General features: G+C 37.9%; 1 protein-coding gene across 1 annotated transcript in view; it reads right to left on the bottom strand.

Moving 5' to 3' along the window:
- MALRD1 (MAM and LDL receptor class A domain containing 1) overlaps positions 1-15,480 on the bottom strand; it is a 543,248-nt gene that overhangs the window by 458,143 nt on the left and 69,625 nt on the right. Inside the window, 3 exon segments of the mRNA XM_071221350.1 lie at positions 2,397-2,570; positions 2,869-2,914; positions 10,758-10,854. Of these exon segments, the coding sequence (XP_071077451.1) occupies positions 2,397-2,570; positions 2,869-2,914; positions 10,758-10,854 (317 nt within the window).

Here is a 15,480-nt window from a genome sequence, read left to right as displayed (position 1 = left end):
CATGCATAGCTTCCCCCATTATGAACGTCCCCCACCAGAGCGGGGCATTTGCTATGATCGATAAACTTACATTTGCATATCAAAATCCCTCAAAGTCCACAGTTTATGGTCAATGCTTGTTGTTAGTATGCTCCGTGGGTTTGAACTGATATATATATGACATGTAGCTATCATTTTATTGTCATAGCGTTTTTGCTGCACTAAAAGCCCACTTTCCATCCCTCCTCTCCCCCTGCTTTCCCAACCCCTGGTGACCACGGATCTTTTTACTGGCTTCATAGTTTTACTTTTTCCAGATTGTCATCCACTAGCTGGAATCATACAGTATGTAGCCTTTCACATCGGCTTCTTTCACTCAGTAACATGCATTGTAGGGTTGCTCCATGTCTTCTCATGGCTTGGTAGCTCACTTGTTTTTAACTCTAAATAATATTTATCCCTTTACCTATTCAAGGATGTCTGACTGCTTCCATCTTTTGACAATTATTAATAAAGCCATAAAAATTCATGTGAACGTGTTTTTTGTGTGTGTAGAAAAGGACATTCTGTTTTCTTCCCAATAATGTCAATTAACAATAGACTCTAAAAGATCTTAATGGTAAATTTTATTCTAACTAAAAGTAAACCTAATTTTAAAAAGTGTAGATAGAATATAAACAAATGAGGCAAGATCCCAAGTCATCCTGATTTTGTTTGTCCTGTTACATGTGATGGAGATTGACACTAAAGTGATGCCATGACTGGCCCTTATCAGATGTCTGCCAACTGGAAGTTAATAGATTCATGGTGTTTTTGTCCATTATATATGGAGGTGGCATCACACACAGAATCCCTGACAATCAAGGGAGTTTGGAGACTTTCACAGAGTGAAGAAGCCCGTAATCATTGAACTTAGAGTTCTGGTCAGTAGGAGGCTCCTCAAAATAAAGAATGCTAACATTTATTGAGTGTCTACTATTCCCAGACAGTGTCCAGGTAATAACCATAGCAACAAGAACAGCTAATTTTTTTCTGTTTATTCTATGTCATATTTCTTCCATGTGCTTTACGTGTATAAATCATTTAATCCTCACAATGATTATAATGTAGACAATACAAATAGCAGCCCATGCTTACTCCCCGTTACTCCTGCTTGCACTGGCAGACTTCCCTGAAGTGGCACTGCTGTTACTGGCCCCTTCCTTATGCTTTCCCCTGGGTGGGGGAAGATTGAACTGATTGGTGATGTTAGCAAAATAAGCTGGGCATTCTTAACTCATCCTCTGTCTCTCATTCAACCCCTCTTTTGTGAGTCAACCCATGTTCGGGAGGCATGCACTCTGATATTATCCCTGGTCAATGGCAAGAGGCTTCCACCAAAGGGCGAGTCCTGTATTTCTTTAGCAGGGTCTGTTGTTCTCTGGGTGAATCTGTTTATTGTGAGGTGAAGTTATTTTTAATATATGGCTACAGATTCTAAAGTCATCTTCTCCAAAATATTTTGCTCTTCATCTATTTGACTTCTATATTTATCTCAGTTGGTTTAAAAATGAGATCCATATAGGCATGTTATTTATCAGGAACCCCTAACACCTTAAAAATGACCCTTTTACCATCCCCTGCCCCCAATGTACAGAAGAAGAAACAGGAAAGCAGAGGGATTAAGCAACATCCCTATGATTTTATACCTGGATTTGAACCACAGGCTCCAGAGTCCATGTTCACAGCCACCACTGTAGCAGGTTTCTCTTTAATACTCAGAGTCCCCTAAAAAATTCCTTTGAATGCCACTGTGGTTCCACAAACTGGAAACTTTGGAGTTCAAAGATGTAATATGCGTAGTCACTTGGCAAACAATGAGCGAACAGAGATCAGACCTCAGACCACCTGACTCCGAAGGCACACATTTTCCACTGCAGTCCACCTGCTTTCTAAATCTAGTTTCTGAAATAACTCATTTCAAACATCATCCGGAAGGGAGCCATGTTCAGGAGGGTGAAAGTTGGGGTGCTCATTTGATAAGCTATGATTACTTTCTTTTATTATTGACCAAGAAAATGACATCACAGATTGATTTTTAAAATTATCAATATTAATGGGTGCAAGAAAATAAAGCAATAGGATTAGAATGTGAGTGCAGCCCAAGAAAGGTTTTTTCACTATCTTAAGTAATCCGCCACCCACACTTAAAAAATTCTTGTTAAATTACTCTAATCTCTGCCATCCTATTCAATTCTTATCTCCACTTCTACTAAGTTTCTACAGATAATTCTCAAGAAAGTCTTTGTTCTTCCCTGATTGTAAATGTGCTTGCTTCATCGATGTCAAATAAATTTATGAGATATATGTATTATTGTCTGAGATTAGCATTAAATAGTTATCTTCTGCTGAGTTTTATTAATTTCTTATGTTCTTACCTGAAAAGGCAAAATAGATTCTCCAGCCTTTGCATAGAGACAGATATTTGCTCATCTCCACTGAGATTCAGAGATTCCAATTAGATCACATTGCTTTTGCAAGTTTCCACCCAGTGATGTTCTTGTCAAAACCAAGAGATATGAAGGCTGAGACAAACGATACCAAAACTGCACCTGTTGAAAAAATATTTTTGAATATTCTATTTATCTGTCTCAAGTAGCTTTTCCATAATGAAAAATACCCCAGACTACTTTAGTGTCAAATTTGATGTCAATTTTCTTTTCCTCCAAGTGTGTAAGCCCAGAAAATGGTAAGCACGTCCTTTGCCAGACATTGGACTCTCCCCTTAAGAAAAAGTTCAAGGTGGCTGCACCAACCGCTGTATTAAACACATGTCATGGGGATGTCTAAAGAAACGCAGACCCAGCAGCGTGCTGCCAAAACAAGCTGCGGGCCCATACTTGTCCATACCTTTACGGGAGCTTCCCGGGAGCCTTCCCTACCGCCTCTTACAAATCTGGGGAGGCACACGTTCTGTCTCCAAGTTACAAAATCAGACATTTCTATTCATTCTCCTTGATACTTCAACACCAAATCAAGAAAGAGTTTTCTTGAAAATTTGTTTTCTCACATAAAAGCAATCTGTAATGCTCATCATTAATCCCTTCAATGCTGTGACGTTATCGAAGAATCTGGGAGCTAATCAAAGGAAGATATTGTTCTTTTTGAAACCAGGGATCCTTGGTCATTTTGCTTCCTACTCACCATCAAAGATGACAAAATGTAAAACTCTGACAGGTTAACTACGCAGTGAAGAAAACAGAGAGAGATGATGGTTTTAGGTGCTGGTAGCAGAAGCTGTAACATAGAATTCAGCACCGTCATTTATTCACCCAATATTTGCCGCCCATTTACTAAGCACCAGGCACTGTGGACGGCAAAAATTAATTCTCTCCACGGGTGGATAATTCCCTCTATAAAATATGTCAACTAAACCTCCACAACAACAAGTTCAGATGCATTACAGTCATTTTTTTCCTTTCTCGTTATGACATAGAGAGTATTAAGGTTGCGTTTTTTTCCAGGAAAAATACAACATTTGGAGATGAGGCCCCACGGAAATGAAATTCTCCTTGGATTCAAAGTGCTTCCTTTATAGACCCACTAGAGTTTAAATTCTTGCCTTTTTCCGTCGTCACTGTGCTTTTATTGTGTTACCTGGGCAGACATTAGTGCATGTAGATAGGTCACCCATTTATCTCACTGTTGGCATCCATGTCAGTAGAGATGTAAGTTGACAAAATTTCATTAAGTTCTCTTTTTAAAAGTTGTTCAGGATAAAATATCAAGCATTTTCTGTTCTAAATGTGGTATACATTGTTTTCAATGTCTATTTAATTTCCACCACATGCCCAAAAACATTCTTTCTGGCTTTCCATTTCATTTTAGATTTTACTACCAGGCTCACCTAAACTCACACCTTGACAGGTAAGCAAAACAGTAAAGTCAAATGGAAGTGTTTAATTAAATTCTATGGAAAGGGAGGGTTTACGTTCCTTAACTACAATTAAATTTTAGATCCCTGTTGTAATTTCAGCATGTTCTAAGCTCGTAAATATGCAAAACAGAGCTTTAAACCTAGTTGTACAAGAAATGTGCACACCCCATCAGAATTTTAAGCTGTCAAACTGTCATTCAGTACATCACCAGAGTGAAGTTATTTCAGTAGTGTGGTAAGCGTAAGAACCAGTGAGATCTATATCTGATAGGATAAGGGCTTAGAACTGACATGTAATTTACTATTTTAACCTAACTGGCACTGTAGAGAATTAAGCAGAACTCCTGAGTTTATTATAGACCAAGAACCCTTCTGTAGCCTTTTCACATTTAACATTGGTATGGGCGGAAACTCGGCACAAAAGTCATTAATACAGCTGTGATTTCCGACAGGCACTCAGCAAGTGTGCAAGGCTGTGGCTCTCAGCCTGGTACACACTAGTAAACACCAAGACATGAACTCCAAAGAATGATGCATGTTCTGAATTCCTCACAGAACCTATTATGGCAATTTGTATTCAGTACGTAGTCAGTTCATAAGTATTGAAAAAAAGAAAGAAGGGATGAGTGAACTATTAGCATCAGTGCTTAAGTAAATATGTGTAAACTTTGGTGGGGAGGGAGTGGGAGAGGGAGAAAGACAGAGAGAGAGGAGAGAAAGAACCTACAACCAACTCTGTGTCAGAAAATGTACAAAGCATTAGGTGTCCTTGCAGACCTCAGAGTTTTATAGGGGAGAGCGAAAAGAAAAGGAGTGATTAAGTATAGTGCACATAGTAACAAAAATAGAGTGGCTATTTACATGTAAATTAATTAACATTAAACAAAATTTTTAAAAATCTTTTTCTTAGTTATACTCATGGTATTTTAGCTGCTCAGTATCTACGTGTAACTAGTGGCTTCCCTACTGGTGTAGCAGAGGACAATTCCATCGTCACAGAAAGTTCTACTAAACAGAATGATGAAGCATGTTCAAGTTACACCACTTAAAATGTATTTACTACTTATCATTATTAAAGAAAACTATTTCCTTGATTCATTCCTGATTCATTAACAAGCAGGTAAATACAATGTCAACGTTAAAGGCTTGCTTATATTTCTCTTGGGTTTTCACTAAGGCGTGTTTTTATATATTGAGACTATGCAAAACATGAAGCACTGTATTCAGGAGAATTTCATGTGGTTAAAAAGCTTCCAACGAAGCAGTTCCTTTATTGCAAATTGGAGAAAAAAAAATAAAGCCCACATTATCACATCTTATAGGTGACTTACCTCCTAGTTCGTGAGTACAGGCGATTAACTAAGCTGGAGAGCTGATGCTGTCTCTGGAGCCCCTTGCTGGTTGGTTTCTAAGGTGCCCTGTGATGTTCCCTGGAGGAGGAGCCCATTCTACAAAGCATTAATTAGACTCTGACACTTCATGCTGTGAAGGATATAACAGGACATTATTGAAAAGGTCAAATGGTTTCTTCCTTATTTCTCTGTTTTCTGTTTCATTTGCCTTTGGTCTGTCTCCAGCTGAAACTCTACTCCTCATATTTCTGGCTTCTTTCCGCAGCTTCCCTGTGGTCTTTGTCCCTATTGCTTCTCTGTCTCAGAGCTGGTCGTTCTTCATGCCCTTTCTCAGTTGTATTTCAACACTCAGCTACCTCTGCCATTGCTGCTTTAAAACAGACTCGGCTATCTCTTCAAGATCTAGGATAATAAAAATAGCAAGAAAAATAGTTTAAAAAGAAAAGAAAAAAAGGAAAGGGAACAAGTTAAGATATCTGTGGGTCTTGTTTTTCTCACTTACTGATTAATCTCCATGTGTTTTGATCACATACAAGTGGAGACAATAGCTGCTCAGTGTTCCCCCCCTGCTGTGGCTTCCTCTGGAATCTATCGCACACTCTAACATCCATCCTTGGACTAAACAAAACAGTCAGGGAACAAAGTGTGATTGCACCATGCCAGGCCCCACTCCACAATTACTTTTTTTTCCTTTCATTTGTCATTGATGTGAGTTTATCACTCTACCTGGGAACATTATAAGACATGGCCTTTCAAAACTCATTGAGAGAGTTGTTGTGAGCGGGTCATCACCGTTACTCTGTACTCATCCTCTTGCAGCACTCAACCCTGAATTGCTGTCAGCGTCCCTCACGAAACTACTGTGTCAGGGCGAGCACAGGTGCAGGGCACCCCTGCTGTTTCCCAGCACGGAGAGCTGAGGCCAGCACAGAGCGGGTAAGCACTCTGTGCACTGAATCAGATAAAAAATGTTTGCGTTGGTGTTGCCGTGGGCATTCGGGGAGAGGTCTCTGAATTATTTTTGTTTTGCTTTTTTCTTTTTACATTCTATAATCTGAACAAACGATGACTCACACGTGTTCTCTGTACTGCCTGCTGAAAAACCCAGTTGCAAATGTGTAGCCTGGCCCTGGCACACTTTGTTTGGGAAGCAGCCCATGTCTTGCTTCATCTACCTTTGCCCTGATATCTTCATTAATTATTTTTATTTGAGAATTTTTAAAAAAATATACAAGATATATATGAAGCAGGTTTTATATTATTAATCTTCCTGTATTTAACTGTGAAATTCTGAAGTGAAATATTATTTTTATACTATAACTCATAAAATATTAATTCACATAAATCCTCTTCATAGTTGATATTTCCTAGTTAACTGAACACAGTAACACTTCAATATCAACAAGAAATAGTGGCTGCTGGCTCCCACACATTCTGTTTGTCCTATCTCCTGGCTATTAGAGAGAAAAATGCCGAGTTTCCACCAGTGACTGAAGGAAGGTTGGAAGCTTTGAAATTAAAGTCCTCATGCAGAGCAATGACAAACTAGGAACCACTGTGCATGTTGATATCATGTACTGGCTATCCATAAAGTATGAGGTCATAATGCAAGATCACCCTGAAAGTCTGCTGTTAGAAAAGGACACACAAATGAAAGCTTCATGATCTTTTAAAGTCCTTAAAAATATATATCCTTAACTGTATTATCCTGATACGATTATGTAGGGGGAAAATCATACAATGTTATAAAAAGAAGGCTCTGATCATACAAAGCGCCTGGTTATCTCACTGCCTCACTCATCATTGGATAATGAAGGGCATTTGCTGTTCCGTGAATACAGCTATAATCAATATGTTCAAAGCAGAAAGATCAGCTGGATTTTCTATTACTCAAGAAGATAAGAATTTGGTTTGTTCCCTTATTCTGTAACTTTTACAGAAGAATCAAACATTACTGCTGACTTATAAAAAAGGAACATTATATTCTTAGAACATTCCTCTTGGAGATAACATTAGCTATGTTTATCCCAGACTATCAATAACATTTTCTTAACAGTCTGATACTACTTCCTAAGCTGGAAAATCTTCTAAAGTAATTCAAACATCCCTTCCTCTAACTCAAAGTTTACTAACATTAAGGCAGATGCCGACAAAGTGTGAAAAAACAAATATTTCAAGGGGGGTATGTGGTTGGGAGGGGGTGTGCAGGGCGGAGGGGAATGAAGGGGCAAAAATGGGACAACTGTAATAGTACAATCAATAAAATATATTTAAAAAAACAAATATTTCTTCTGGCATTCTGCAATGGGTTCTTGAAACACTCTCACTTTTCCAAAACACGAAGGCAAACAAATCAAAACCTGAGGCCTCGGGAGGTTGAGGGCTTGTTTCCGAGAGACAAACTCTGAAGCAGCTTACAGGGGTGTCCAACCGCAGCCTGTGGGCCACACGTGGCCCAGGATGGCTATGTGTTGGGAACCGCCTGCCTGGTTTCAGAAGCTGTAACCCCCCCATGGCTAAGGCTGAGTGACAGACCTTGGGACCCTAAGCCACTAAGGAGACAAAGCTTATCTCCCTGGCAGGGGTGCTACCTCTGCCCACTTTACTTCACCCTGCTTGGCCCCAAGCCTGACCAGTTAGCCAATGACGGGTAAGATTCCTCAAGGTAGGGATGACCTAAGACGGGCATGGTCACGAAGAGGCTCTCAGGGTAGGACTTGGGGAGCTATAGAAAAAGGGGGTGATGGACCCTCGCCCCTTGGCTTTGACATGGCCTGAGTCCTCATGCTTTCTGCAAGAAGTCTCCTAATCTTTTGGCTGCCTTACTTCCCCTGCCTGACTTACGCCTGAAACAAGGACAGAGGGTGGTGCAGCCCTGTGTTAGAAAGGGCGATTCCCTGGGGGTGATCAGGCCTAAGAAAGAATACAGAAAACCCTGTGAAATCTGCTTTGCTAAGAATGCCCTCAATTCTCTGATAAGGGTCCAGGCATGAACTAAATTTGTTTCCCAAAGTTTTATAGCCCTTTAGCTAACTGACCCTGACTCAGAATAAGCCCTCAGAGTTCTTTGTTTGATCCTTACTGCCTGAAAATGATTGATGAGCTTCACCTGCATTCCTGTGCAAATTGAACCCAATAAAAGCCCACTGAGGAACAGGCTTCTGGTCCTTCTCCTCTGAGAGATCAGCCACCTTTCCTCCCCAAGCAGATCATGTCTTGGTAGACTTATTCTCATCCATGGTGGACAGTGTGGGGCTCTGCCCCCCTGACAGCTATGAATGCAGCCCAACACAAAATCGTAAATTTACTTGAAATGTTACAAGATATTTTTATGATTACATGTCATGATGTATTTAATGTGTGACCCAAGACAACTCTTCTTCCAGTGTGACCCAGAGATGCCAAAAGATTGCTCACCCCTGATACTATCCACTGCTTTAAAATAACTTCCCATAGCTAAACTCCAAATTTAAGTAACTGTAGAGAACAACGTCCTCAAGTGGAAATAATCATAAATTGAAATACAATCCCAGTGACCACAAATGAATGGTTACCAGTGTACAATAATGGGAAATATATATTATCATTAAAAAGGAAAGAAAAAACATGATTTCTTAGTGAGTCTCAGAAATTTCTAGTAAGCTCTGAAGCTTTGTGCTTAAATTGTTGTATAAAAGGCAGAATTAATATATTCTATCCCTTAGTATCTGATGTATTTAATGTACTTAACAGTAGGGATCACCTTACTTTGGTACATGACCTTGAAAAAGCAAGTAAAATCTCCACAAGTGCTCAAAAATAACTAAAACAAACAAGAAACAAACTGTATTTATCACATAGGATTTAATTAAAGTAAACCCAGGGCTGGAGAGTGCAGCATGCACCTGACTGCAGTGAAAGTCAAGTCCAGACAGTTGTTTTAACCCTAATTCCCACACAGAAATAGGCAGGAAAAAATAAACAAATGAAGGAGGAAGAACACCTACTAAGAATTCTGGGGATTCTCAGCTTCCACTAAGCTGAAATATAATTATATTTATACCTGTAACTGATATGTAATTAATTTATTACCAGGAGTGCCTGAGTAAAGTTCTATAATCTGTGTTTACAGCAATAGATTTAGCATGTGGCAGTATTGATCTCTTCATTAGTTCTCAATAACTAAAGGGGAAAAAGATGAGCTCAAACCCTAAGGGCTTAGAGACATATCAGAAATCTGAAAAGAACTGAAAACAAGGCAAACAAACAGAGATATCTAATTTAGTTTTCAGTTTTATGGAAAGGAAAATATTATGTTTAGTAAGCACCGATTTTGTGCCAAATACTTTGCCTGGTGATTTGTTTAATCACATTTTTTAATCTTTGCCCAAGGATATGTTTATTGATTTTAGAGAAAGAGACAGGGAGGGAGGAAGAGAGAAAGAGAGAGAAACATTGATTGGTTGCCTCCTGGGCCCACCCTGACCTGGGACCGAACACACAACCTAGGTATGTGCCTTGACCGGGAATTGAACCTGCAACCTTGTAATCTTTTGGTGAATAGGACTGTACTCCAACCAACTGAGCCACCTGGCCAGGGCTTTAATCACATTTTAAGCCTCACCACCCATATGAAGAAGGTATGCTAATATGAATGCTTCCAGTACAGACACTGAGTCTCCAAAAAAAAGCATTTAATCTGTGAAAAAAACGAGATTCAAGAAGTAGCAGAAGTGAAATTGCACCAGGTCTGTATGACTCTAATTCTCAGCTTTCTTTTTTTTTTTTAAGATTTTATTTATTTATTTTTAGAGAGATGGGGTGGGGTGGAGAAGGGGAGGGATAGAAACATCAATGAGAAGGGGAAACATCCATGAGGTTCCCTCTTGTGCACGCCCTGAGGGCCAAACCCGCAACCTAGGCATGTGCCCTGATAGGGAATCAAGCTGGTGACCGACCCCAAACGGAACTACTCCCACCCAACTGAGCCGCACCAGTCAGGGGCAATTCTCAGCTTTCTTACCTATTGTGATTTTGAAATGAATTGAGTATCCTAATCCCTTGGTCTGTTGACCAGGGAGGACTACCTGAAAAAATAAAATTTCAGAAAATGTAATTATTTTTCTGCACATATTTATCTTTTCTTCTTCATCCTGTCATTTTTCTTTCTTTCAACAAGCATTTATTTAACTTTTTATTTTACTCAATTAATATTGGCCAAAATAAAAAACAGTTTAGACAACATATATCCACAACTCCCAGATTATTGAAATAATTATGTGAAAGCATACAAAATAATAGAAATATTCTTTAATGCCCCACCCTCCCTCAAAAAAGAATGGTATGAGTTACATGTTGCAAATGGTCTCTTGGAAGAACATGGATATTTCATGTTGAAATAGCTCCTATGTATCTCTCAATTCATTGTGAAAACAGTGGTAAAACTTAGCAGACATTTCCTGGAATGAGCAGCCCAAGGCTAACAGTTTACAGACACAAAACAGCCAATGGAAAGTCTAACAGTAGATTACCGGGCACAGGTAGAAGCAGTAGGTGATTTCGTAAGAACAGGACCTCCAAGCCTGGCCACTCCAGGCAATCTACATGCCCGAAAATAAATAAACGATCCTGCAAAAACAAATATGAAGTCATCCAGATACAGGTGCTACCTTTGTAGATTTAGCAGTCCCTTGCCCTAGAATCTTATCCTTGTACATGTTCAACTGTCAGTTAAATAAAGAAAATTATATTTTTACTTATTCACCATTAAGCTGGTAGTTAACCAAAAGTGCTTTTGGATGGATAACATTAAACAACTAAAATAAAATCCAATTGATTAAAAACAAGCTCTTGAACTAATCTTCTAAAACAAATATTTTTATTGGCTTAACTCTCACCATACCATTTGGAATCAAATTAAACGAAATTTCTAAGCTTACAATTAGATATTCAATATGCCCTTAAGAAATTCCCACGAGAGCTCTATTTTTAAGTTTCTGCACAGAGTTCTGAGGGATACAAGCCTAGGGATGAGTTCGGTTTCTCCTGGGCCTTACACGTTTGACATTGTTGTCTGCACTGGGGGATGAAAGCTTAATTAAAGATCTAATCTGGACCTCAACAAAATAACCGCTTTTAGATTTTAACTACAGTGGATGTGCTCACAGCGAATGTACAGGGATAACATCTCTCAGAAGCTCAATAGATCACACACCTGAAATGCTGCCGGGGGCCGTTGTTGTCATTGAATATTGAAAATGGACAAGAAAGGCCATGCCAAACAATGTCAAGGGCTGACACTGCCCTTTGATAATCACAAAGTGATGGGCGATTTGGGAAGCCAACTATTTTTACCGGAAAATACCACATTCACAAGTCAATGCTGACTGCACAGAAATGAAAGGATTTCAGAAATAAAATGTATTATTTTATAGCTACCTCCACGTGTTAGCAAAATAACCAAGGTTGCAAGTCAGCAGTGTCATCTCCGAGTGGGAAAAATAGACTCCAGTTTATATGGTTTTTAAATCTCAAAGCTCACTGGGAACGAGAAAGACCACTGTTCCCAAATTCTAACCTATAACTAATGGAAACAGTGTATGTATAAGCTCATAAAATTCTCTACATTTTGCCTACAAAAGAATAGAGTAGGAAAACATAATTTTGAAAATTTATTCCAAATTTCAAATCCTCAGGTTCAAGTAAAACTCCAGTGAATATTTTCAAAAGTCTAATCAAAATTCTAAAAATTAACAAGTATTCAAGGATCTTAGTCTTCAGACATTTAAAACAGTATAGGAAGTTTCAAAAATGGAACACTAAACACTAAACTTTTAGTATAAAAACACTAAAAGACCGAGGTCTAAAAGATGAAAAGGGTTTGAATAAATTGGTTATACCACAAAGTAACTGGAAGCATGATTTTAAAAAATCTACTAGAAATGTACAGCCCCATGACCAAGTTTTATTTAATTTTTAAAGGACAAATATTTGCAATATTACTCAAGGGATCTTGGGTCTTAGAAAAATAAAGAGAGCCCCCGACTCATGTTATGACACATGCAGATATCTTTAAGAAAGGAAGAAAATAGAATTTAAAAACCACTATGAAGCAACACCACTCCTGATCAGAGATACAAAAGTATATATAAAAATGTGATCAATTACATTTGAAATCTTTATCAAATAATTATATGTCCTGACCAATCAGAGCTTTCCCGAAATGCAGGTTTCATTTAATTTAGCAGCTCTATCAACATAGTCAAATAGGTCAACAAATTAAAAGGTAAAATCATAGATTTAAATCAACAAATATTGAAAACACTGTGAAAAACCAGCCATTCCAAATAACAAAACAATAAAATATTAAAGTAAAACAATTCAATAAAGACTAATGACCAGACCCAAAGTGAACCACATCCTAAATGGCAAACAACAGAACTAATTTAATTACAAGGAGAAACTAGAGATTTCTACCATCAATTAGGTAATATTATCTTAGACTAATCTTATAAGTCTTGTGAACACAGAAGTCAAGAAAATAATATATAGAGATAGTTATGTTTTGCCAATGACAGAACTGGAAAAGTACAAATTACCAGGAATTCTATTTTCTGAATAATGACAAGTATTAATATAGAAATTTGGTAAGATAAATAAAAACAAATATTTTAAGTTACTTTTATTAACCATAGCAATAAAATATAGATATAGAAATGATGAGAAATATCCTCTTGAGAATAACATTAATGCAAACTACATAGAAATAAATTTAACAAGAAATAGAACTTAAAGAAGAATATCATAAAACCAGTAGAAGACCACAAACCCTCTGATAAATAAAAAGAGAGAACACTTTTAGATGGAAAGATGATAATACAAAAATATTGTCAGTAAAAATTTGTTAAATTCTTTTGGAAGCTAAGTGCAATCCTAAGAGAATTTTAACCAAACATTTAAAAATGAATGATATATTGAAACTTATATGTGAAGCTGAAAGGAAAAGAGAATATAAACTGTGAACCCAGACCCAAGGGCTTCAACATTTTCCCAGAAGTTCTAGCCAGTTCAGGGAAACACACACACAGTTTAAGATTTAGAGAGCAGAAAATAAAATTGTCGTTATTTACAGGCAAAGTAATTGTGAACCTAGAAAACAGAAAGCATATACTGTTAGCTATAATAAATAAAATTAGCGGGGTCATTGGGTAGAAGGTCAATAGTTAAAATTGAATTTCTACAATACTAGCAATAAAGAAATAAAAATACCAAAAACCTAGAAAAACATTACCGAAAGATTTTTAAAACTTATACATTGAAAGCTATGAAATACTCTTTAGAGAAACTAAAGAAGATATAAATAAATTGAAATGTTGGAAACATTTGAAAAGATCAGGGGGGTTGCTGGGTGTAGGGGGATAAAGGGGAGAAAATGGGACAACTAGAATAGCATAATCAGTAAAATATACTTTAAAAAACCCCAAAAACCTAATAATAGCCCTGGCTGGTGTGGCTCAGTGGATAGAGCGCCGGCCTGAGAACTGAAGGGTCATCAGTTCAAGTCGTGGTCAGGGCACATGCCTGGGTTATGGGCAAAGTCGCCAGTTGAGGGCTTGCGAGAGGCTTCTGATGGATGTTTCTCTCACACATTGATGTTTCTTTCCCTCTCTTTCTCCCTCCCTTCCCCTCTCTCTAAAAAATAAATAAAATTTTTTTTAAAACTTAAAAAAATATAAATAAATTTTCATGTAAGAAATCAGTTTACACCCATAAGAAATCATTTCATACTCATAAACTGGAAAATTTTAAGAGAATATAATGCCTATTTTTGCTAGGCAAATAAATATATTCTCTCTTATTCTGCTAGTAAAAATTTAAGTATTAGAATTTGTAGGGGAAGTAAAATATCAATATTTATTAAAAATGTAAGCTCATATATATTTGTGACAATACAGAAGTCTCAACCCCAGTTAACTATTGCATAGTTTAAAACCACCCTATGTGAATAACTGAGCACAAGAATAAATTTTGAATACATTGTTATGGTACTGTTAATCAATAGGGCAAATGGTGACAGACAAAGAAATGGACAGACAAAATGAATCAGGCTTCTTCTCTTTCCAGGCAAGGTTGAGCATCATGGACCAGATTTAGTCCCCTGTCCTAAACTAGCAAAAAAATCAGAAAAACATATATTTCAATAATGATTTCCAACTGAAGAATGATGGGGACAGAGGCTCACTGGATAATGATCGCTGAAAGAGCAGGAACAAATGAGCTCAGCCCTACAATTATCCCAACTTACCATCTAGGTGGAGTTTCCACCTGCCATGTAGGAAGCAGGAAACCAGATAGGTGTGGTGGTCTCTTCAAGTTGTAAAGATGAAATTGGTGCTTCGGGGACACCAAAGCGGCTAGAGTTCATAAGACAGAGTGGCAGGAAGGGATAGGTCACAAGGAGACAGAGCTCCACAGATCTGCAGAACAGCCCTCCTACCCCCAGCAAATCTCCAGGTGAGTACTGACCAGGCACCAGTGTGAGGGAACTACCTGACATGGGGGCGGGGCAGGGGAACAGCCTGAAGGGGCTGCTGCATCACGTCCCAAAGTTCTACCTATGGCCAGAAATAGTAGGCTTTTCTCACCAATCAGAGAAAAAAACTAATTATACATAGGTATTCAACAGAGTACTCAACACAAATAAAAACTTATATGCAGACAAAAAACTATATGCTTATTTTATAGAAGATTCATAATCAAGAAACATTTAGAAACAACCTAAATGTCCACTAACTGGTGAGTGAAATGCAATTTCTTTGTCCCTTACATTCTGAATTCTAACAGCTGCCCCCAGTTTTACCAGTTTATTGTTATCTTTCTTCATTGTTTGTATTACAGGGAAACAAAAGTGGGTCTTTTAAAACTTAACAAAGGGGCCCTTTCACAATCTTTTTAGCATAAATCATAATTTAGAAGTCATTATAAGATGGCAAGAGTCGGAAGGTGAATTATAAATGTGTTTCCTAATTGTCCTTACTCTGGTGGTGTTCGGTATTTCTGTTAGAGTGGACACCAAGTATCTACTGATGTTTACTGAGGCTTAGTATATGAACAAAACCTTAACATGTATTATTTCATTTTATTCTTATAATCATTTTACATGGAAGGCACTTTATTTTCCCCACTTCCCCGCTAAGAGTCCTGAAGCACAGAAGCGTCAGCAAACGTGTGCAGCAGGAATGCCCTGAATGCCCT

Source organism: Desmodus rotundus, chromosome 4 (genome assembly GCF_022682495.2).
Source record: "Desmodus rotundus isolate HL8 chromosome 4, HLdesRot8A.1, whole genome shotgun sequence".
Classification (NCBI taxonomy): Eukaryota; Metazoa; Chordata; class Mammalia; order Chiroptera; family Phyllostomidae; genus Desmodus; species Desmodus rotundus.
The sequence above is the reverse complement of the archived record's forward strand: the minus strand, read 5'-3'. Positions and strand labels throughout refer to the sequence as shown.